At 41.7% G+C, this 24,570-nt stretch overlaps 1 protein-coding gene across 1 annotated transcript in view; it reads left to right on the forward strand.

The window, feature by feature from the left end:
- The window catches only part of galt (galactose-1-phosphate uridylyltransferase), a 200,408-nt gene that overhangs the window by 25,053 nt on the left and 150,785 nt on the right, over positions 1–24,570 (forward strand). Inside the window, 1 exon segment of the mRNA XM_046306810.1 lies at positions 19,154–19,278. Within this exon segment, the coding sequence (XP_046162766.1) occupies positions 19,154–19,278 (125 nt within the window).

A 24,570-nucleotide genomic window follows, 5' to 3' on the forward strand; every position in this document is an offset into this window, starting at 1 on the left:
ATATAGGTAGATACAGATAGATATAGGTAGATACAGGTAGATGCAGTAGATAAAGATAGATATAGGTAGATGCAGTAGATAAAGATAGATACTGTAGATACAGGTAGATATAGTAGATACAGATAGATATAGGTAGATACAGTAGATACAGTAGATAAAGATAGATATAGGTAGATATAGTAGATACAGTAGATACAGATAGATATGCGTAATATAATATATGCCATTTAGCAGACGCTTTTATCCAAAGCGACTTACAGTCATGTGTGCATACATTCTACGTATGGGTGATCCCGGGAATCGAACCCACTACCCTGGCGTTACAAGCGCCATGCTCTACCAACTGAGCTACAGATAGATATGGGTAGATACAGATAGATATAGGTAGATACAGATATATATAGGTAGATATAGGTAGATATAGGTATATACTGTAGATATAGGAAGATACAGTAGATATAGGTAGATACTGTAGATACAGTAGATATAGGTAGATACAGTAGATATGGGTAGATATAGGTAGATACAGTAGATATAGGTATGTATATTTACAGTAGATACAGTAGATATAGTAGATAAAAGGTAGATAATTTTACAGTAGATATGGGTAGATACTGTAGATATAGGTAGATACAGTAGATATAGGTATGTATTTTTACAGTAGATATAGGTAGTTACAGTAGATATAGGTAGATACAGTAGATATAGGTAGATATAGGTAGATATAGGTAGATACAGTAGATATAGGTAGATATAGGTAGATACAGTAGATACAGTAGATATAGGTAGATACAGTAGATATAGGTAGATACAGTAGATATAGGTAGATATAGTAGATATAGGTAGATATAGTAGATATAGGTAGATACAGTAGATATAGGTAGATACAGTAGATATAGGTAGATACAGTAGATATAGGTAGATATAGGTAGATACAGGTAGATAAAGATAGATATAGGTAGATACAGATAGATATAGGTAGATACAGGTAGATGCAGTAGATAAAGATAGATATAGGTAGATGCAGTAGATAAAGATAGATACTGTAGATACAGGTAGATATAGTAGATACAGATAGATATAGGTAGATACAGTAGATAAAGATAGATATAGGTAGATATAGTAGATACAGTAGATACAGATAGATATGCGTAATATAATATATGCCATTTAGCAGACGCTTTTATCCAAAGCGACTTACAGTCATGTGTGCATACATTCTACGTATGGGTGATCCCGGGAATCGAACCCACTACCCTGGCGTTACAAGCGCCATGCTCTACCAACTGAGCTACAGATAGATATGGGTAGATACAGATAGATATAGGTAGATACAGATATATATAGGTAGATATAGGTAGATATAGGTATATACTGTAGATATAGGAAGATACAGTAGATATAGGTAGATACTGTAGATACAGTAGATATAGGTAGATACAGTAGATATGGGTAGATATAGGTAGATACAGTAGATATAGGTATGTATATTTACAGTAGATACAGTAGATATAGTAGATAAAAGGTAGATAATTTTACAGTAGATATGGGTAGATACTGTAGATATAGGTAGATACAGTAGATATAGGTATGTATTTTTACAGTAGATATAGGTAGTTACAGTAGATATAGGTAGATACAGTAGATATAGGTAGATATAGGTAGATATAGGTAGATACAGTAGATATAGGTAGATATAGGTAGATACAGTAGATACAGTAGATATAGGTAGATACAGTAGATATAGGTAGATACAGTAGATATAGGTAGATATAGTAGATATAGGTAGATATAGTAGATATAGGTAGATACAGTAGATATAGGTAGATACAGTAGATATAGGTAGATACAGTAGATATAGGTAGATACAGTAGATACAGTAGATATAGGTAGATACAGTAGATATGGGTAGATATAGTTAGATATAGTAGATATAGGTAGATACAGTAGATACAGATAGATATAGGTAGATACAGATAGATATAGGTAGATATAGTAGATACAGTAGATACAGATAGATATAGGTAGATATAGTAGATATGGGTAGATACAGATAGATACAGTAGATACAGATAGATACAGGTAGATACAGATAGATACAGGTAGATACAGATAGATATAGGTAGATACAGGTAGATATAGGTAGATACAGATAGATACAGTAGATACAGGTATAGGTAGATATAGTAGATATAGGTAGATATAGTAGATATAGGTAGATACAGTAGATATGGGTAGATATAGGTAGATATAGGTAGATATAGTAGATATAGGTAGATAGAGTAGATATAGGTAGATACAGTAGATATAGGTAGATATAGGTAGATACTTTTAAATCAAATCAAATCAAATCAAATTTATTTATATAGCCCTTCGTACATCAGCTGATATCTCAAAGTGCTGTACAGAAACCCAGCCTAAAACCCCAAACAGCAAACAATGCAGGTGTAAAAGCACGGTGGCTAGGAAAAACTCCCTAGAAAGGCCAAAACCTAGGAAGAAACCTAGAGAGGAACCGGGCTATGTGGGGTGGCCAGTCCTCTTCTGGCTGTGCCGGGTAGAGATTATAACAGAACATGACCAAGATGTTCAAATGTTCATAAATGACCAGCATGGTCAAATAATAATAAGGCAGAACAGTTGAAACTGGAGCAGCAGCACAGTCAGATGGACTGGGGACAGCAAGGAGCCATCATGTCAGGTAGTCCTGGGGCACGGTCCTAGGGCTCAGGTCCTCCGAGAGAGAGAAAGAAAGAGAGAATTAGAGAGAGCATATGTGGGGTGGCCAGTCCTCTTCTGGCTGTGCCAGGTGGAGATTATAACAGAACGTGGCCAAGATGTTCAAATGTTCATAAATGACCAGCATGGTTGAATAATAGTAAGGCAGAACAGTTGAAACTGGAGCAGGAGCATGGCCAGGTGGACTGGGGACAGCAAGGAGTCCTCATGTCAGGTAGTCCTGGGACATGGTCCTAGGGCCCAGGCCAGTTGAAACTGGAGCAGCAGCATGGCCAGGTGGACTGGGGACAGCAAGGAGTCATCATGTCAGGTAGTCCTGGGGCATGGTTCTAGGGCTCAGGTCCTCCGAGAGAGAGAAAGAAAGAGAGAAGGAGAGAATTAGAGAACGCACACTTAGATTTACACAGGACACCGAATAGGACAGGAGAAGTACTCCAGATAAACAAACTGACCCTAGCCCCCGACACATAAACTACTGCAGCATAAATACTGGAGGCTGAGACAGGAGGGGTCAGGAGACACTGTGGCCCCATCCGAGGACACCCCGGACAGGGCCAAACAGGAAGGATATAACCCCACCCACTTTGCCAAAGCACAGCCCCCACACCACTAGAGGGAAATCTTCAACCACCAACTTACCATCCTGAGACAAGGCCGAGTATAGCCCACAAAGATCTCCGACACGGTACAACCCAAGGGGTGGGGGGAACCCAGACAGGCCGACCACAACAGTGAATCAACCCACCCAGGTGACGCATCCCCCCCAGGGACGGCACGAGAGAGCCCCAGCAAGCCAGTGACTCAGCCCCGTAACAGGGTTAGAGGCAGAGAATCCCAGTGGAAAACGGGGAACCGGCCAGGCAGAGACAGCAAGGGCGGTTCGTTGCTCCAGAGCCTTTCCGTTCACCTTCCCACTCCTGGGCCAGACTACACTCAATCATATGACCCACTGAAGAGATGAGTCTTCAGTAAAGACTTAAAGGTTGAGACCGAGTTTGCGTCTCTGACATGGGTAGGCAGACCGTTCCATAAAAATGGAGCTCTATAGGAGAAAGCCCTGCCTCCAGCTGTTTGCTTAGAAATTCTAGGGACAATTAGGAGGCCTGCGTCTTGTGACCGTAGCGTACGTATAGGTATGTACGGCAGGACCAAATCAGAGAGGTAGGTAGGAGCAAGCCCATGTAATGCTTTGTAGGTTAGCAGTAAAACCTTGAAATCAGCCCTTGCTTTGACAGGAAGCCAGTGTAGAGAGGCTAGCACTGGAGTAATATGATCAAATTTTTGGTTCTAGTCAGGATTCTAGCAGCCGTATTTAGCACTAACTGAAGTTTATTTAGTGCTTTATCCGGGTAGCCGGAAAATAGAGCATTGCAGTAGTCTAACCTAGAAGTGACAAAAGCATGGATGAATTTTTCTGCATCATTTTTGGACAGAAAGTTTCTGATTTTTGCAATGTTACGTAGATGGAAAAAAGCTGTCCTCGAAATGGTCTTGATATGTTCTTCAAAAGAGAGATCAGGGTCCAGAGTAACGCCGAGGTCCTTCACAGTTTTATTTGAGACGACTGTACAACCATTAAGATTAATTGTCAGATTCAACAGAAGATCTCTTTGTTTCTTGGGACCTAGAACAAGCATCTCTGTTTTGTCCGAGTTTAATAGTAGAAAGTTTGCAGCCATCCACTTCCTTATGTCTGAAACACATGCTTCTAGCGAGGGCAATTTTGGTGCTTCACCATGTTTCATTGAAATGTACAGCTGTGTGTCATCCGCATAGCAGTGAAAGTTTACATTATGTTTTCGAATAACATCCCCAAGAGGTAAAATATATAGTGAAAACAATAGTGGTCCTAAAACAGAACCTTGAGGAACACCGAAATGTACAGTTGATTTGTCAGAGGACAAACCATTCACAGAGACAAACTGATATCTTTCCGACAGATAAGACCTAAACCAGGCCAGAACATGTCCAGAACATTTTACAGTAGATACTGTAGATACTGTAGATATGGGTAGATACAGTAGATACTGTAGATACTGTAGATATAGGTAGATACTGTAGAAATGGGTAGATACTGTAGAAATGGGTAGATACAGTAGAAATGGGTAGATACAGTAGATCCTGTAGATACTGTAGATATGGGTAGATACTGTAGATATGGGTAGATATGGGTAGATACTTTTACAGTAGATATGGGTAGATACTGTAGATACAGTAGATCCTGTAGATCCTGTAGATACTGTAGATATGGGTAGATACTGTAGAAATGGGTAGATACAGTAGATCCTGTAGATCCTGTAGATACTGTAGAAATGGGTAGATACAGTAGATACTGTAGATACTGTAGATACAGTAGATATGGGTAGATACAATAGATACTGTAGATATGGGTAGATACTGTAGATATGGGTAGATACTGTAGATACAGTAAATCCTGTAGATGCAGTAGATAAAGATAGATACAGTAGATACAGTAGATACAGATAGATATGCGTAATATAATATATGCCATTTAGCAGACGCTTTTATCCAAAGCGACTTACAGTCATGTGTGCATACATTCTACGTATGGGTGATCCCGGGAATCGAACCCACTACCCTGGCGTTACAAGCGCCATGCTCTACCAACTGAGCTACAGATAGATATGGGTAGATACAGATAGATATAGGTAGATACAGATATATATAGGTAGATATAGGTAGATATAGGTATATACTGTAGATATAGGAAGATACAGTAGATAAAATCAAATCAAATCAAATCAAATTTTATTTGTCACATACACATGGTTAGCAGATGTTAATGCGAGTGTAGCGAAATGCTTGTGCTTCTAGTTCCGACAATGCAGTGATAACCAACAAGTAATCTAACTAACAATTCCAAAACTACTGTCTTATACACAGTGTAAGGGGATAAGGAACATGTACATAAGGATATATGAATGAGTGATGGTACAGAGCAGCATACAGTAGATGGTATCGAGTACAGTATATACATATGAGATGAGTGTGTAGACAAAGTAAACAAAGTGGCATAGTTAAAGTGGCTAGTGATACATGTGTTACATAAGGATGCAGTCGATGTTGTAGAGTACAGTATATACATATGCATATGAGATTAATAATGTAGGGTAAGTAACATTATATAAGGTAGCATTGTTTAAAGTGGCTAGTGATATATTTACATCATTTCCATCAATTCCCATTATTAAAATGGCTGGAGTTGGGTCAGTGTCAATGACAGTGTGTTGGCAGCAGCCACTCAATGTTAGTGGTGGCTATTTAACAGTCTGATGGCCTTGAGATAGAAGCTGTTTTTCAGTCTCTCGGTCCCAGCTTTGATGCACCTGTACTGACCTCGCCTTCTGGATGATAGCGGGGTGAACAGGCAGTGGTTCGGGTGGTTGATGTCCTTGATGATCTTTTTGGCCTTCCTGTAACAACGGGTGGTGTAGGTGTCCTGGAGGGCAGGTAGTTTGCCCCCGGTGATGCGTTGTGCAGTCCTCACTACCCTCTGGAGAGCCTTACGGTTGAGGGCGGAGCAGTTGCCGTACCAGGCGGTGATACAGCCCGCCAGGATGCTCTCGATTGTGCATCTGTAGAAGTTTGTGAGTGCTTTTGGTGACAAGCCGAATTTTTTCAGCCTCCTGAGGTTGAATAGGCGCTGCTGCGCCTTCTTCACGACGCTGTCAGTGTGAGTGGACCAATATAGGTAGATACTGTAGATACAGTAGATATAGGTAGATACAGTAGATATGGGTAGATATAGGTAGATACAGTAGATATAGGTATGTATATTTACAGTAGATACAGTAGATATAGTAGATAAAAGGTAGATAATTTTACAGTAGATATGGGTAGATACTGTAGATATAGGTAGATACAGTAGATATAGGTATGTATTTTTACAGTAGATATAGGTAGTTACAGTAGATATAGGTAGATACAGTAGATATAGGTAGATATAGGTAGATACAGTAGATATAGGTAGATATAGGTAGATACAGTAGATATAGGTAGATACAGTAGATATAGGTAGATATAGGTAGATACAGTAGATATGGGTAGATATAGGTAGATATAGTAGATATAGGTAGATACAGTAGATACAGTAGATACAGATATATATAGGTAGATATAGTAGATATGGGTAGATACAGATAGATACAGTAGATACAGATAGATACAGGTAGATACAGATAGATACAGGTAGATACAGATAGATATAGGTAGATACAGGTAGATATAGGTAGATACAGATAGATACAGTAGATACAGGTATAGGTAGATATAGGTAGATACAGTAGATATAGGTAGATATAGGTAGATATAGGTAGATATAGTAGATATAGGTAGATACAGTAGATATAGGTAGATACAGTAGATATAGGTAGATATAGGTAGATACTTTTACAGTAGATACTGTAGATACTGTAGATATGGGTAGATACAGTAGATACTGTAGATACTGTAGATATGGGTAGATACTGTAGAAATGGGTAGATACAGTAGAAATGGGTAGATACAGTAGATCCTGTAGATACTGTAGATATGGGTAGATACTGTAGATATGGGTAGATATGGGTAGATACTTTTACAGTAGATATGGGTAGATACTGTAGATACAGTAGATCCTGTAGATCCTGTAGATATGGGTAGATACTGTAGAAATGGGTAGATACAGTAGATCCTGTAGATACTGTAGATACTGTAGAAATGGGTAGATACAGTAGATACTGTAGATACTGTAGATACAGTAGATATGGGTAGATACAATAAATACAGTAGATACTGTAGATACTGTAGATATGGGTAGATACTGTAGATATGGGTAGATACAGTAAATCCTGTAGATACAGTAGATACTGTAGATATGGGTAGATACAATAAATACAGTAGATACTGTAGATATGGGTAGATACAATAAATACAGTAGATACTGTAGATATGGGTAGATACAATAAATACAGTAGATACTGTAGATATGGGTAGATACAATAAATACAGTAGATACTGTAGATATGGGTAGATACAATAAATACATTAGATACTGTAGATATGCGTAGATACAATAAATACAGTAGATACTGTAGATATGGGTAGATACTGTAGATATGGGTAGATACAATAAATACAGTAGATACTGTAGATATGGGTAGATACAATAAATACAGTAGATACTGTAGATATGGGTAGATACTGTAGATATGGGTAGATACAATAAATACAGTAGATACTGTAGATATGGGTAGATACAATAAATACAGTAGATACTGTAGATATGGGTAGATACAATAATTACAGTAGATACTGTAGATATGGGTAGATACAATAAATACAGTAGATACTGTAGATATGGGTAGATACAATAAATACAGTAGATAGTGTAGATATGGGTTGATACTGTAGATATGGGTAGATACAATAAATACAGTAGATACTGTAGATATGGGTAGATACAATAAATACAGTAGATACTGTAGATATGGGTAGATACTGTAGATATGGGTAGATATAGTAGATACAGTAGATATGGGTAGATACAATAAATACAGTAGATACTGTAGATATGGGTAGATATAGTAGATACTGTAGATATGGGTAGATATAGTAGATACTGTAGATATGGGTAGATATAGTATATATGGGTAGATACTGTAGATACAGTAGATACTGTAGATATGGGTAGATACAATAAATACAGTAGATACTGTAGATATGGGTAGATATAGTAGATACAGTAGATATGGGTAGATACAATAAATACAGTAGATACTGTAGATATGGGTAGATACTGTAGATATGGGTAGATACAATAAATACAGTAGATACTGTAGATATGGGTAGATACTGTAGATATGGGTAGATATAGTAGATACAGTAGATATGGGTAGATACAATAAATACTGTAGATATGGGTAGATATAGTCGATACTGTAGATATGGGTAGATACTGTAGATATGGGTAGATATAGTAGATATGGGTAGATACTGTAGATATGGGTAGATATAGTATATATGGGTAGATATAGTAGATATGGGTAGATACAATAAATACAGTAGATACTGTAGATATGGGTAGATACAATAAATACAGTAGATACTGTAGATATGGGTAGATACAATAAATACAGTAGATACTGTAGATATGGGTAGATACAATAAATACAGTAGATACTGTAGATATGGGTAGATACAATAAATACAGTAGATACTGTAGATATGCGTAGATACAATAAATACAGTAGATACTGTAGATATGGGTAGATATGGGTAGATACAATAAATACAGTAGATACTGTAGATATGGGTAGATACAATAAATACAGTAGATACTGTAGATATGGGTAGATACAATAAATACAGTAGATACTGTAGATATGGGTAGATACAATAAATACAGTAGATACTGTAGATATGGGTAGATACAATAAATACAGTAGATACTGTAGATATGGGTAGATACAATAAATACAGTAGATACTGTAGATATGGGTAGATACAATAAATACAGTATATACTGTAGATATGGGTAGATACTGTAGATATGGGTAGATACAATAAATACAGTAGATACTGTAGATATGGGTAGATACAATAAATACAGTAGATACTGTAGATATGGGTAGATACTGTAGATATGGGTAGATACAATAAATACAGTAGATACTGTAGATATGGGTAGATACAATAAATACAGTAGATACTGTAGATATGGGTAGATACTGTAGATATGGGTAGATACAATAAATACAGTAGATACTGTAGATATGGGTAGATATAGTAGATACTGTAGATATGGGTAGATACAGTAGATATGGGTAGATATAGTAGATACTGTAGATATGGGTAGATATAGTAGATATGGGTAGATACTGTAGATATGGGTAGATACAATAAATACAGTAGATACTGTAGATATGGGTAGATATAGTAGATACAGTAGATATGGGTAGATACAATAAATACAGTAGATACTGTAGATATGGGTAGATACAATAAATACAGTAGATACTGTAGATATGGGTAGATACTGTAGATATGGGTAGATATAGTAGATACAGTAGATATGGGTAGATACAATAAATACAGTAGATACTGTAGATATGGGTAGATATAGTAGATACTGTAGATATGGGTAGATACAGTAGATATGGGTAGATATAGTAGATACTGTAGATATGGGTAGATATAGTAGATATGGGTAGATACTGTAGATACAGTAGATACTGTAGATATGGGTAGATACAATAAATACAGTAGATACTGTAGATATGGGTAGATATAGTAGATACTGTAGATATAGTAGATATGGGTAGATACTGTAGATATGGGTAGATACTGTAGATATAGTAGATATAGGTAGATACTGTAGATATGGGTAAATATAGTAGATATAGTAGATACTGTAGATATAGTAGATATGGATAGATACTGTAGATATAGTAGATATAGGTAGATACTGTAGATATAGTAGATATGGGTAGATATAGTAGATATAGGTAGATATGGGTAGATACTGTAGTTATGGGTAGATACAGTAGATATGGGTAGATATAGTAGATATAGTAGTTATGGGTAGATATAGTAGATATGGGTAGATACAGTAGATATATGTAGTTATAGGTAGATACTGTAGATATGGGTAGATACTGTAGATATAGGTAGATATGGGTAGATATAGTAGATATAGTAGATATGGGTAGATATAGTAGATATGGGTAGGTACTGTAGATACTGTAGATTTAGGTAGATACTGTAGATACACTGTAGATATGGGTAGATATAGTAGATACTGTAGATATGGGTAGATACAGTAGATATGGGTAGATACTGTAGATATAGTAGATATGGGTAGATACTGTAGATATGGGTAGATACAGTAGATATGGGTAGATATAATAGATATGGGTATATATAGTAGATATGGGTATATATAGTAGATATGGGTAGATACTGTAGATATGGGTAGATATAGTAGATATAGTACATACTGTAGATATAGTAGGTATGGGTAGATACTGTAGATATAGGAGATACTGTAGATATAGGAGATACTGTAGATATAGTAGATATGGGTAGATACTGTAGATATAGTAGATACTGTAGATACTGTAGATATGGGTAGATACTGTAGATATAGTAGATATGGGTAGATACTGTAGATATAGTAGATACTGTAGATACTGTAGATACTGTAGATATGGGTAGATACTGTAGATATAGTAGATACTGTAGATATGGGTAGATACTGTAGATATAGTAGATATAGTAGATACTGTAGATATCGTAGATGTGGGTAGATACTGTAGATATAGTAGATATAGGTAGATACTGTAGATATAGTAGATATAGTAGATATGGGTAGATACTGTAGATATAGGTAGATACTGTAGATACTGTAGATTTAGGCAAATACTGTAGATATAGTAGATATGGGTAGATACAGTAGATATGTGTAGATATTGTAGATACTGTAGATATGTGTAGATACTGTAGATATAGTAGATATTGGTAGATACAGTAGATATGTGTAGATATTGTAGATACTGTAGATTTAGGTAGATACTGTAGATATACTGTAGATATGGGTAGATACTGTAGATACTGTAGAAATGGGTAGATACAGTAGATATAGGTAGATACTGTAGATACTGTAGAAATGGGTAGATACAGTAGATATAGGTAGATACTGTAGATACTGTAGATATGGGTAGATACTGTAGATACAGTAACAGTATAGCTTCCGTCCCTTTCCTTGCTCCTCCCTGGGCTCGAACCAGGAACACATCGACAACAGCCACCCTCGAAGCAGCGTTACCCATGCAGAGCAAGGGGAACAACTACTTCAAGTCTCAGAGCGAGTGATGTTTGAAATTCTATTAGAGCGCACCCCGCTAACTAGCTAGCCATTTCACATCACATCGTTACACCAACCTAATCACGGGAGTTGATAGGCTTTATGTCATAAACAGCAGAGCTGCTGGCAAAACGCAAAAAATTGCTGTTTGAATGAATGCTTATGAGCCTGCTGGTGCACACCACCGCTCAGTCAGACTGCTCTATCAAATCATAGACTTAATTATAACATAATAACACACAGAAATGCGAGGTCATTAATATAGTCAAATCCAGAAACTATCATCTGGAAAACAAGACATTTATTCTTTCAGTGAAATACAGAACCGTTTGGTTCGGGTGGCATCCAGAAGTCTAAATATTCCTGTTACAAAAAAAAAAGAAAAGGCGAGTGACGTTTGAAACAGTATTAGCGCACACCCAGCTAACTACATTTTACATTACATTACATTTAAGTCATTTAGCAGACGCTCTTATCCAGAGCGACTTACAAATTGGTGCATTCACCTTATGACATCCAGTGGAACAGTCACTTTACAATAGTGCATCTAAATCTTAAAGGGGGTGAGAGGATTACTTATCCTATCCTAGGTATTCCTTAAAGAGGTGGGGTTTCAGGTGTCTCCGGAAGGTGGTGATTGACTCCGCTGTCCTGGCGTCGTGAGGGAGTTTGTTCCACCATTGGGGGGCCAGCGCAGCGAACAGTTTTGACTGGGCTGAGCGGGAGCTGTACTTCCTCAGTGGTAGGGAGGCGAGCAGGCCAGAGGTGGATGAACGCAGTGCCCTTGTTTGTGTGTAGGGCCTGATCAGAGCCTGGAGGTACTGAGGTGCCGTTCCCCTCACAGCTCCGTAGGCAAGCACCATGGTCTTGTAGCGGATGCGAGCTTCAACTGGAAGCCAGTGGAGAGAACGGAGGAGCGGGGTGACGTGAGAGAACTTGGGAAGGTTGAACACCAGACGGGCTGCGGCGTTCTGGATGAGTTGAAGGGGTTTAATGGCACAGGCAGGGAGCCCAGCCAACAGCGAGTTGCAGTAATCCAGACGGAGATGACAAGTGCCTGGATTAGGACCTGCGCCGCTTCCTGTGTGAGGCAGGGTCGTACTCTGCGGATGTTGTAGAGCATGAACCTACAGGAACGGGCCACCGCCTTGATGTTGGTTGAGAACGACAGGGTGTTGTCCAGGATCACGCCAAGGTTCTTGGCGCTCTGGGAGGAGGACACAATGGAGTTGTCAACCGTGATGGCGAGATCATGGAACGGGCAGTCCTTCCCCGGGAGGAAGAGCAGCTCCGTCTTGCCGAGGTTCAGCTTGAGGTGGTGATCCGTCATCCACACTGATATGTCTGCCAGACATGCAGAGATGCGATTCGCCACCTGGTCGTCAGAAGGGGGAAAGGAGAAGATTAATTGTGTGTCGTCTGCATAGCAATGATAGGAGAGACCATGTGAGGTTATGACAGAGCCAAGTGACTTGGTGTATAGCGAGAATAGGAGAGGGCCAAGAACAGAGCCCTGGGGGACACCAGTGGTGAGAGCGCGTGGTGAGGAGACAGATTCTCGCCATGCCACCTGGTAGGAGCGGCCTGTCAGGTAGGACGCAATCCAAGCGTGGGCCGCGTCGGAAATGCCCAACTCGGAGAGGGTGGAGAGGAGGATCTGATGGTTCACAGTATCGAAGGCAGCCGATAGATCTAGAAGGATGAGAGCAGAGGAGAGAGAGTTAGCTTTAGCAGTGCGGAGCGCCTCCGTGATACAGAGGAGAGCAGTCTCAGTTGAATGACTAGTCTTGAAACCTGACTGATTTGGATCAAGAAGGTCATTCAGAGAGAGATAGCGGGAGAGCTGGCCAAGGACGGCACGTTCAAGAGTTTTGGAGAGAAAAGAAAGAAGGGATACTGGTCTGTAATTGTTGACATCGGAGGGATCGAGTGTAGGTTTTTTCAGAAGGGGTGCAACTCTCGCTCTCTTGAAGACGGAAGGGACGTAGCCAGCGGTCAGGGATGAGTTGATGAGCGAGGTGAGGTAAGGGAGAAGGTCTCCGGAAATGGTCTGGAGAAGAGAGGAGGGGATAGGGTCAAGCGGGCAGGTTGTTGGGCGGCCGGCCGTCACAAGACGCGAGATTTCATCTGGAGAGAGAGGGAGAAAGAGGTCAGAGCACAGGGTAGGGCAGTGTGAGCAGAACCAGCGGTGTCGTTTGACTTAGCAAACGAGGATCGGATGTCGTCGACCTTCTTTTCAAAATGGTTGACGAAGTCATCTGCAGAGAGGGAGGAGGGGGGGAGGGGAGGAGGATTCAGGAGGGAGGAGAAGGTGGCAAAGAGCTTCCTAGGGTTAGAGGCAGATGCTTGGAATTTAGCGTGGTAGAAAGTGGCTTTAGCAGCAGAGACAGAGGAGGAAAATGTAGAGAGGAGGGAGTGAAAGGATGCCATGTCCGCAGGGAGGCGAGTTTTCCTCCATTTCCGCTCGGCTGCCCGGAGCCCTGTTCTGTGAGCTCGCAATGAGTCATCGAGCCACGGAGCGGGAGGGAGGACCGAGCCGGCCTGGAGGATAGGGGACATAGAGAGTCAAGGGATGCAGAGAGGGAGGAGAGGAGGGTTGAGGAGGCAGAATCAGGAGATAGGTGGGAGAAGGTTTGAGCGGAGGGAAGAGATGATAGGATGGAAGAGGAGAGAGTAGCGGGGGAGAGAGAGCGAAGGTTGGGACGGCGCGATACCATCCGAGTAGGGGCAGTGTGGGAGGTGTTGGATGAGAGCGAGAGGGAAAAGGATACAAGGCAGTGGTCGGAGACTTGGAGGGGAGTTGCAGTGAGGTTAGTGGAAGAACAGCATCTAGTAAAGATGAGGTCGAGCGTATTGCCTGCCTTGTGAGTAGGGGGAAGGTGAGAGGGTGAGGTCAAAAGAGGAGAGGAGTGGAAAGAAGGAGGCAGAGAGGAAAGAGTCAAAGGTAGACGTGGGGAGGTTAAAGTCGCCCAGAACTGTGAGAGGTGAGCCGTCCTCAGGAAAGGAGCTTATCAAGGCATCAAGCTCATTGATGAACTCTCCGAGGGAACCTGGAGGGCGATAAATGATAAGGATGTTAAGCTTGAAAGGGCTGGTAACTGTGACAGCATGGAATTTAAAGGAGGCGATAGACAGATGGGTAAGGGGAGAAAGAGAGAATGACCACTTGGGAGAGATGAGGATCCCGGTGCCACCACCCCGCTGACCAGAAGCTCTCGGGGTGTGCGAGAACACGTGGGCGGACGAAGAGAGAGCAGTAGGAGTAGCAGTGTTGTCTGTGGTGATCCATGTTTCCGTCAGTGCCAAGAAGTCGAGGGACTGGAGGGAGGCATAGGCTGAGATGAACTCTGCCTTGTTGACCGCAGATTGGCAGTTCCAGAGGCTACCGGAGACCTGGAACTCCACGTGGGTCGTGCGCGCTGGGACCACCAGAGTAGGGTGGCCGCGGCCACGCGGTGTGGAGCGTTTGTATGGTCTGTGCAGAGAGGAGAGAACAGGGATAAACAGACACATAGTTGACAGGCTACAGAAGAGGCTACGCTAATGCAAAGGAGATTGGAATGACAAGTGGACTACACGTCTCGAATTTTCAGAAAGTTAAGCTACGTAGCAAGAATCTTATTGACTAAAATGATTAAAATGATACAGTACTGCTGAAGTAGGCTAGCTGGCAGTGGGTGCGTTGTTGACACTACACTAATCAAGTCGTTCCGTTGAGTGTAATAGTTTCTGCAGTGTTGCTATTCGGGGCTAGCTGGCTAGCTAGCAGTGTTGTTTACGTTACGTTGCGTTAAAAGAACGACAATGGCTGGCTAGCTAACCTAGAAAATCGCTCTAGACTACACAATTATCTTTGATACAAAGACGGCTATGTAGCTAGCTATGTAGCTAGCTACGATCAAACAAATCAAACCGTTGTACTGTAATGAAATGAAGTGAAAATGTGATACTACCTGTGAATGCGACCGGGTTGTTGAGTTCTATTCAGAAGACGTTGGCTAGCGTTGGCTAGCTAGCAGAGTCTCCTACGTTAAGGACGACAAATAGCTGGCTAGCTAACCTCGGTAAATTAAGATAATCACTCTAAGACTACACACTCTAAACCTAAACAACACAATTATCTTGGATACGAAGATACGAAGACAGCAAAGACAGCTATGTAGCTAGCTAACACTACACTAATCAAGTCGTTCAGTTGAGTGTAATAGTTTTCCCAGTGCAGCTAATCAGTGGACGTTAGCTAGCTGGCTAGCTGGCTAGTGAAGACTACGTTAGGACGGCGAAATACGATAATTACGCAAATATCTTTGATACAAAGACGGCTATGTAGCTAGCTGAGAAGAAATTGCTAAGATTAGACAAATCAAACCGTTGTGCTATAATGAAATATAATGAAATGTAATTAAAAAGTTATACTACCCGCGGGAGCGAAGTGCCGGTGCGACCACTCGCTCCAACCCACTCGCTCCAACCTAGCTAGCCATTTCACATTGGTTACACCAGCCATTAGGCTGATAGGCTTGAAGTCTTAAACAGCGCTGTGCTTGCGAAGAGCTGCTGGCAAAACGCAATAAAGTGCTGTTTGAATGAATGATTACGGGCCTGCTGCTGCTCAGTCAGACTGCTCTATCAAATCAGACTTAATTATTTACCATTTACATTTAAGTCATTTAGCAGACGCTCTTAATTATAACATAATAACACACAGAAATAAGAGCCTTTGGTCATTAATATGATCGAAACCGGAAACTATCATTTCGAAAACAAAACGTTTATTATTTCAGTGAATTACAGAACAGTTCGGTATTTTATCTAACGGGTGGCATCCCTAAGTCTAAATATTCTTGTTACATTGCACAACCTTCAATGTTATGTCATAATTACATACAATTCTGGCAAATTAGTTCGCAATGAGCCAGGCGGCCCAAACTGTTGCATATACCCTGACTCTGCGTGCAATGAACGCAAGAGAAGTGAGACAATTTCACCTGGTTAATATTGCCTGCTAACCAGGTTTAAAAATATATACTTCCGTGTATTGATTTTAAGAAAGGCATTGATGTTTATGATTAGGTACACGTTGGAGCAATGACAGTCCTTTTTCGAGAATGCGCACTGCATCGATTAAATGCAACGCAGGACACGCTAGATAAACTAGTAATATCATCAACCATGTGTAGTTATAACTACTGATTATGATTGATTAAGTTTAATGCTAGCTAGCAACTTACCTTGGCTTCTTACTGCATTCGTGTAACAGGTGGCTCCTCGTGAGCCCGGTGGTTAGAGTGCTGGACTAGTTAACCGTAAGGTTGCAAGATTGAATCCCTGAGCTGACAAGGTAAAAATATGTCATTCTGCCCCTGAACAAGGCAGATAACCCACCGTTCCTAGGCCGTCATTGATAAATAAAGATTAAATAAAGGTGTAAAAATATAAATATATTTTTGTCAAAATCGGTGTCCAAAATGACCGATTTCCGATTGTCTTGAAAACTTGATATCGTCCCTAAATAATCGTCCCTAATTAATCAGCCCTAATTAATCGGCCGACCTCTATTATTAATACTGCTTGGATAACCTCATCTACTCTTATGTATTGATTTATTGTTTTATTATACTGGCACTGAACTATCAGCAGCATACCACCCTGCATACCACTGCTGGCTTGCTTCTGAAGCTAAGCAGGGTTGGTCCTGGTCAGCAGCATACCACCCTGCATACCACTGCTGGCTTGCTTCTGGTCAGCAGCATACCACCCTGCATACCACTGCAGGCTTGCTTCTGAAGCAAGCAGGGTTGGTCCTGGTCAGCAGCATACCACCCTGCATACCAGCAGCGTACCACCCTGCATACCACTGCTGGCTTGCTTCTGAAGCTAAGCAGGGTTGGTCCTGGTCAGCAGCATACCACCCTGCATACCACTGCAGGCTTGCTTCTGAAGCTAAGCAGGGTTGGTCCTGGTCAGCAGCATACCACCCTGCATACCAGCAGCATACCACCCTGCATACCACTGCTGGCTTGCTTCTGAAGATAAGCAGGGTTGGTCCTGGTCAGCAGCATACCACCCTGCATACCACTGCAGGCTTGCTTCTGAAGCTAAGCAGGGTTGGTCCTGGTCAGCAGCATACCACCCTGCATACCAGCAGCATACCACCCTGCATACCACTGCTGGCTTGCTTCTGAAGATAAGCAGGGTTGGTCCTGGTCAGCAGCATACCACCCTGCATACCACTGCTGGCTTGCTTCTGAAGCTAAGCAGGGTTGGTCCTGGTCAGCAGCATACCACCCTGCATACCACGGCTGGCTTGCTTCTGAAGCTAAGCAGGGTTGGTCCTTGTCAGCAGCATACCACCCTGCATACCACTGCTGGCTTGCTTCTGAAGCTAAGCAGGGTTGGTCCTGGTCAGTAGCATACCACCCTGCATACCACTGCTGGCTTGCTTCTGAAGATAAGCAGGGTTGGTCCTGGTCATACCACCCTGCATACCACTGCTGGCTTGCTTCTGAAGATAAGCAGGGTGGTCCTGGTCAGTCCCTGGATGGGAGACCAGATGCTGCAGGAAGTGGTGTTGGGGGGTCAGTAGGAGGCACTCTTTCTCTGGTCGAAATAATATCCCAATGCCCCAGGGCAGTGAGGGTTCATTGCTCTGTGTGGGGTGCTGTCTTTCAGATGGGATGTTAAACAGGTGTCCTGACACTGGTCATTAAAGATCCCATGGCACTGATCATAAGAGTAGGCGTGTTAACCCCGGTGTCCTGGCTAAATTCCCAAATCTGGCCCTCAAACCATCATGGTCACCTATTCATCCCCTGCTTCTAACTGCCTCATCCACCCTCCTCTCCCCTGTAACTATTCCCGGGTCGTTGCTGTAAATGAGAATGTGTTCTCAGTCAACTGACCTGGTAAAACAAATCATCATTGTAATGTTTGTTTGTGTCAGTTAAATCTGTAAGAGATGGGTTGCCAACTGGTGATTTGACAGAAAAAATAAAATGTCTGTCTGTCTGTCTGTCTGTCTGTCTGTCTGTCTGTCTGTCTGTCTGTCCCTCCCATGTGAACCCTGTCTGTCTGTCTGGCTATCTGTCTGTCCCTCCCATGTGAACCCTGTGTCTGTCTGTCTGTCTGTCTGTCTGTCTGTCTGTCTGTCTGTCTGTCTGTCTGTCTGTCTGTCTGTCTGTCTGTCTGTCTGTCTGTCTGTCTGTCTGTCTGTCTGTCCCTCCCATGTGAACCCTGTCTGTCTGTCTGTCTGTCTGTCTGTCCCTCCCATGTGAACCCTGTCTGTCTGTCTGGCTATCTGTCTGTCCCTCCCATGTGAACCCTGTGTCTGTCTGTCTGTCTGTCTGTCTGTCTGTCTGTCTGTCTGTCTGTCTGTCTGTCTGTCTGTCTGTCTGTCTGTCTGTCTGTCTGTCTGTCTGTCTGTCTGTCTGTCTGTCTGTCTGTCTGTCTGTCTGTCTGTCTGTCTGTCTGTCTGTCTGTCTCTCCCATGTGAACCCTGTCTGTCTGTCTGGCTATCTGTCTGTCTCTGTCTAACTGTCTGTTTGTCCCTCCCAGGTGAACCCAGACTACAACAACACATTTGTGTTTGAGAATGACTTCCCAGCCCTGCAGCCTAATGCTCCTGACCCAGGGTATAACCAACATCCACTGTTCCAGTCTAAAGCAGCCAGGGGCGTCTGGTGAGGAAAACATTGATATTATTTATCTCCAATCATCTTGGTGTTAATAACAACTCAGACAAGACAAATATAACTTGTAATGTTTCTTTAAACACCTCTTGGGAGGCAAATTGAAGACAACATTATTCCTGCTTTAGTTTCTAATCAGCTATGACCACTAGATGGCGACGCTGTCTAAAGAATCCAAGACCAGACCTTGAGGATCTCAAAGCTGAGGATATATTGACATGTAGCCCAGACACAAGGTGCCTACCTACTGCCAGCAGTTTAACATGCTGAATTATTAAAGAAACTACGAGGCCTTTTCACACTGCATTCTCTGAGCACAGGACTTTTTTTTAACCCTGTTTTCTCCCCAATTTCATGGTATCCTATTGGTATTTACAGTTTTGTCCCATCGCTGCAACTCCCTTTGAACTCGGAAGAGATGAAGGTCGAGAGCCATGCGTCTTCCGCAACACAACCAAGCCGCACTGCTTCTTGACACGATGCCCACTTAACCCGGAAGCCAGCCGCACCAATGTGTCGGAGGCAACATCATGCACCTGGCCATCGTGTCTGCGTGCGCCCGGTCCGCCACAAGAGTTACTAGTGCGTGACAAGGGCATCCCTGCCGGCCAAACCCTCCCCTAACCCGGACACTGGGCCAATTGTGCACCGCCCCATGGGTCTCCTGGACATGGCCGATTACGGCAGAGCCTGGACTCGAACCCAGAGTCTCTAGTGGCACAGCTAGAGACCACTGCGCCACTCGGGAGGTCGTAGGGCAGAATCTTTTATATTATGGTATGTATGGTAGGCTATTTTATGTTATGTATGGTAGGGTTGGTAGGGTAGATAATGTATGTTATGGTAGAGTAGGGTAGGATATTTTATATTATGGTATAGTAGGGTAGAGTTGGTAGGGTAGGATATTTTATATTATGGTAGGGTATAATATTTTATGTTAGGGTAGGGTAATGAAGCTGCCAGTTGAGGACTGCCTAGAAGGCCAGCATCCCGGAATCGCCTCTTCACTATTGACATTGAGACTGGTGTTTTGTGGTTACTATTTAATGAAGCTGCCAGTTGAGGTAATGTGAGGTGTTTGTTTCTCAAACTAGACACTCTAATGTACTTGTCTAGACACTCTAATGTACTTGCAACCGCACAGTTAACTAGTCCAACGCTCTAACCATTGCACTCCACGAGTAGCCTGCCTGTTGCACGAATGCAGTAGAAGCCAAGGTAAATTGCTAGCTAGCATTAAACTTATCTTATAAAAAACAATCAATCATAATCACTAATTATAACTACTAAACCAGTTTTGCAGGCAATATTAACCAGGTGAAATTGTGTCACTTCTCTTGCGTTCATTGCACGCAGAGTCAGGGTATATGCAACAGTTTGGGCTGCCTGGCTCATTGCGAACTAATTTGCCAGAATTGCACATAATTATGACATAACATTGAAGGTTGTGCAATGTAACAGGAATATTTAGACTTAGGGATGCCACCCGTTAGATAAAATACCGAACTGTTGTGTAATTCACTGAAATAATAAACGTTTTGTTTTTTAAATGTTTCCGGATTCGATAATGTTAGACCAAAGGCTTGTATTTCTGTGTGTTATTATGTTATAATTAAGTCTGATTTGATAGAGCAGTCTGACTGAGCAGCAGCAGGCCCGTAATCATTCATTCAAACAGCACTTTATTGCGTTTTGCCAGCAGCTCTTCGCAAGCACAGCGCTGTTTAAGACTTCAAGCCTATCAGCCTAATGGCTGGTGTAACCAATGTGAAATGGCTAGCTAGAAGCTGGGTGTGCGCTAATACTGTTTCAAACAAAACTCACTTTTAGATTTGGAGTAGTTATTCCCTTGCGCTGCAAGGGCAGCGGCTTTTTGGGGGGATGGGTAACGATGCTTCGAGTGTGTTCCACTGTTCCTAGGCCGTCATTGAAAATAAGAATTTGTTCTTGACTGACTTGCCTAGTTAAATAAAGGTAAAATAAATATCTATCTATCTGCCTGCCTACCTACCTACATATATACATAGTGTTGAAGTCTGAAGATAGGTTGGAGTCATTAAAACTCTTTTTTCAACCACTCCACAAATTTCTTGTTAACAAACTATAGTTTTGCCAAATTGGTTAGGACATCTACTTTGTGCATGACACAAGTAATTCTTACAACAATTGTTTACAGACAGATTATTTCACTTATAAGTCACTGTGTCACAATTCCAGTGGGTCAGAGGTTTACATACATTAAGTTGACTGTGCCTTTAAACAGCTTGGAAAATTCGAGAAAATGATGTCATGGCTTTAGAAGCTTCTGATGGGCTAATTGACATCATTTGAGTCAATTGGAGGTGTACCTGTGGATGTATTTCAAGGCCTACCTTTAAACTCAGTGCCTCTTTGCTTGACATCATGGGAAAATCAAAAGAAATCAGCCAAGACCTCAGAAAAATGTAGACCTCCACAAGTCTGGTTCATCCTTGGGAGAAATTTCTAAACGCCTGAAGGTACCATGTTCATATGTGCAAAGGATAGTACGCAAGTACGCAATAAACACCATGGGACCAGACAGCCATCATACCTCTCAGGAAGAAGACGCATTCTGTCTCCTAGATAGAGATGAATGTACTTTGGTGCAAAAAGTGCAAATCATTCCCAGAACAACAACAAAGGACCTTGTGAAGATGCTGGAGGAAACAGGTACAAAAGTATCTATATCCACAGTAAAACGAGTCCTATATCGACATAACCTGAAAGGTCACTCAGCAAGGAAGAAGACACTGCTCCAAAACTGCCATAAAAAAAGCCAGACTACAGTTTGCAACTGCACATGGGGACAAAGATTGTACTTTTTGGAGAAATGTCCATGGTCTGATGAAACAAAAATAGAACTGTTTGGCCATAATGACCATCGTTATGTTTGGAGGAAAAAGGGGGACGCTTGCAAGCCGAAGAACACCATCCCAACCGTGAAGCACGGAGGTGGCAGCATCATGTTGTGGGGGTGCTTTGCTGCAGGAGGGACTGGTGCACTTCACAAAATAGATGGCATCACGAGGGAGGAAAATTATGTGGATAGATTGAAGCAACATCTCAAGACATCAGTTAGGAAGTTAAAGCTTGGTCGCAAATGGGTCTTCCAAATGGACAATGACCCCAAGTATACTTCCAAAGTTGTGGCAAAATGGCTTAAGGACAACGAAGTCAAGGTATTGGAGTGGCCATCACAAAGCCCTGACCTCAATCCTATAGAAAATGTGTGGGTAGAACTGAAAAAGCGTGTGCGAGTAAGGAGGCATACAAACCTGACTCAGTTACACCAGCTCTGTCAGGAATGGACCAAAATTCACCCAACTTATTGTGGGAAGCTTGTGGAAGGATACCTGAAACAGTTGACCCAAGTTAAACAATTTAAAGGCAATGCTACCAAATACTAATGTAAACTTCTGACCCACAGGGAATGTGATGAAAGAAAGCTTAAATAAATAATTCTCTCTACTATTATTCGGACATTTCACATTCTTAAAATAAAGTGGTGATCCTAACTGACCTAAAATAGGGAAATTTTACTAGGATTAAATGTCAGGAATTCAGGAGTTTAAAGTATTTGGCTAAGGTGTATGTAATCCTCCGACTTCAACTGTAATATATACAGTGGGGCAAAAAAGTATTTAGTCAGCCACCAATTGTGCAAGTTCTCCCACTTAAAGATGAGAGGCCTGTATTTTTCATCATAGGTACACTTCAACTATGACAGACAAAATGAGAGAAAAAAATCCAGAAAATCACATTGTAGGATTTTCTATGAATTTATTTGCAAATTATGGTGGAAAATAAGTATTTGGTCAATAACAAAAGTTTATCTCAATACTTTGTTATATACCCTTTGTTGGCAATGACAGAGGTCAAACGTTTTCTGTAGGTCTTCATGAGGTTTTCACACACTGTTGCTGGTATTTTGGCCCATTCCTCCATGCAGATCTCCTCTAGAGCAACACAGACTTTCAACTCCCTCCAAAGATTTTCTATGGGGTTGAGATCTGGAGACTGGCTAGGCCACTCCAGGACCTTGAAATGCTTCTTCACGAAGCCACTCCTTCGTTGCCCGGGCGGTGTGTTTGAGATCATTGTCATGCTGAAAGACCCAGCCATGTTTCATCTTCAATGCCCTTGCTGGTGGAAGGAGGTTTTCACTCAAAATCTCACGATACATGGCTCCATTCATTCTTTCCTTTACACGGATCAGTCGTCCTGGTCCCTTTGCAGAAAAACAGCTCCAAAGCATGATGTTTCCACCCCATGCTTCACAGTAGGTATGGTGTTCTTTGGATGCAACTCAGCATTCTTTGTCCTCCAAACACGAAGAGTTGAGTTTTTACCAAAACGTTCTATTTTGGTTTCATCTGACCATATGACATTCTCCCAATCTTCTTCTGGATCATCGAAATGCTCTCTAGTAAACTTCAGACGGCCTGGACATGTACTGGCTTAAGCAGGGGGACACGTCTGGCACTGCAGGATTTGAGTCCCTGGCGGCATAGTGTGTTACTGATGGTAGGCTTTGTTACTTTGGTCCCAGCTCTCTGCAGGTCATTCACTAGGTCCCCCGTGTGGTTCTGGGATTTTGCTCACCGTTCTTGTGATCATTTTGACCCCACGGGTGAGATCTTGCGTGAGGCCCAGATCGAGGGAGATTATCAGTGGTCTTGTATGTCTTCCCTTTCCTAATAATTGCTCCCTCCCACAGTTGATTTCTTCAAACCAAGCTGCTTACATATTGCAGATTCAGTCTTCCCAGTCTGGTGCAGGTCTATAATTGTGTTTCTGGTATCCTTTGACAGCTCTTTGGTCTTGGCCATAGTGGAGTTTGGAGTGTGACTGTTTGAGGTTGTGGACAGGTGTCTCTTATACTGATAACAAGTTCAAACAGGTGCCATTAATACAGGTAACGAGTGGAGGACAGAGGAGCCTCTTAAAGAAGAAGTTATAGGTCTGTGAGAGCCAGAAATCTTGGTGTTTGTAGGTGACCAAATACTTATTTTCCACCATAATTTGCAAATAAATTCATAAAAAATCCTACAATGTGATTTTCTGGAATTTTTTTCTCTCATTTTGTCTGTCATAGTTGAAGTGTACCTATGATGAAAATTACAGGCCTCTCTCATCTTTTTAAGTGGAAGAACTTGCACAATTGGTGGCTGACTAAATACTTTTTTGCCCCACTGTACCAAGATTTAGATTTTTTTTTACCGGGATTGCGCAATGAAGTCGGGTACTTATTTCCATTGTGTC

Source organism: Oncorhynchus gorbuscha, linkage group LG16 (genome assembly GCF_021184085.1).
Source record: "Oncorhynchus gorbuscha isolate QuinsamMale2020 ecotype Even-year linkage group LG16, OgorEven_v1.0, whole genome shotgun sequence".
Taxonomy (NCBI): domain Eukaryota; kingdom Metazoa; phylum Chordata; class Actinopteri; order Salmoniformes; family Salmonidae; genus Oncorhynchus; species Oncorhynchus gorbuscha.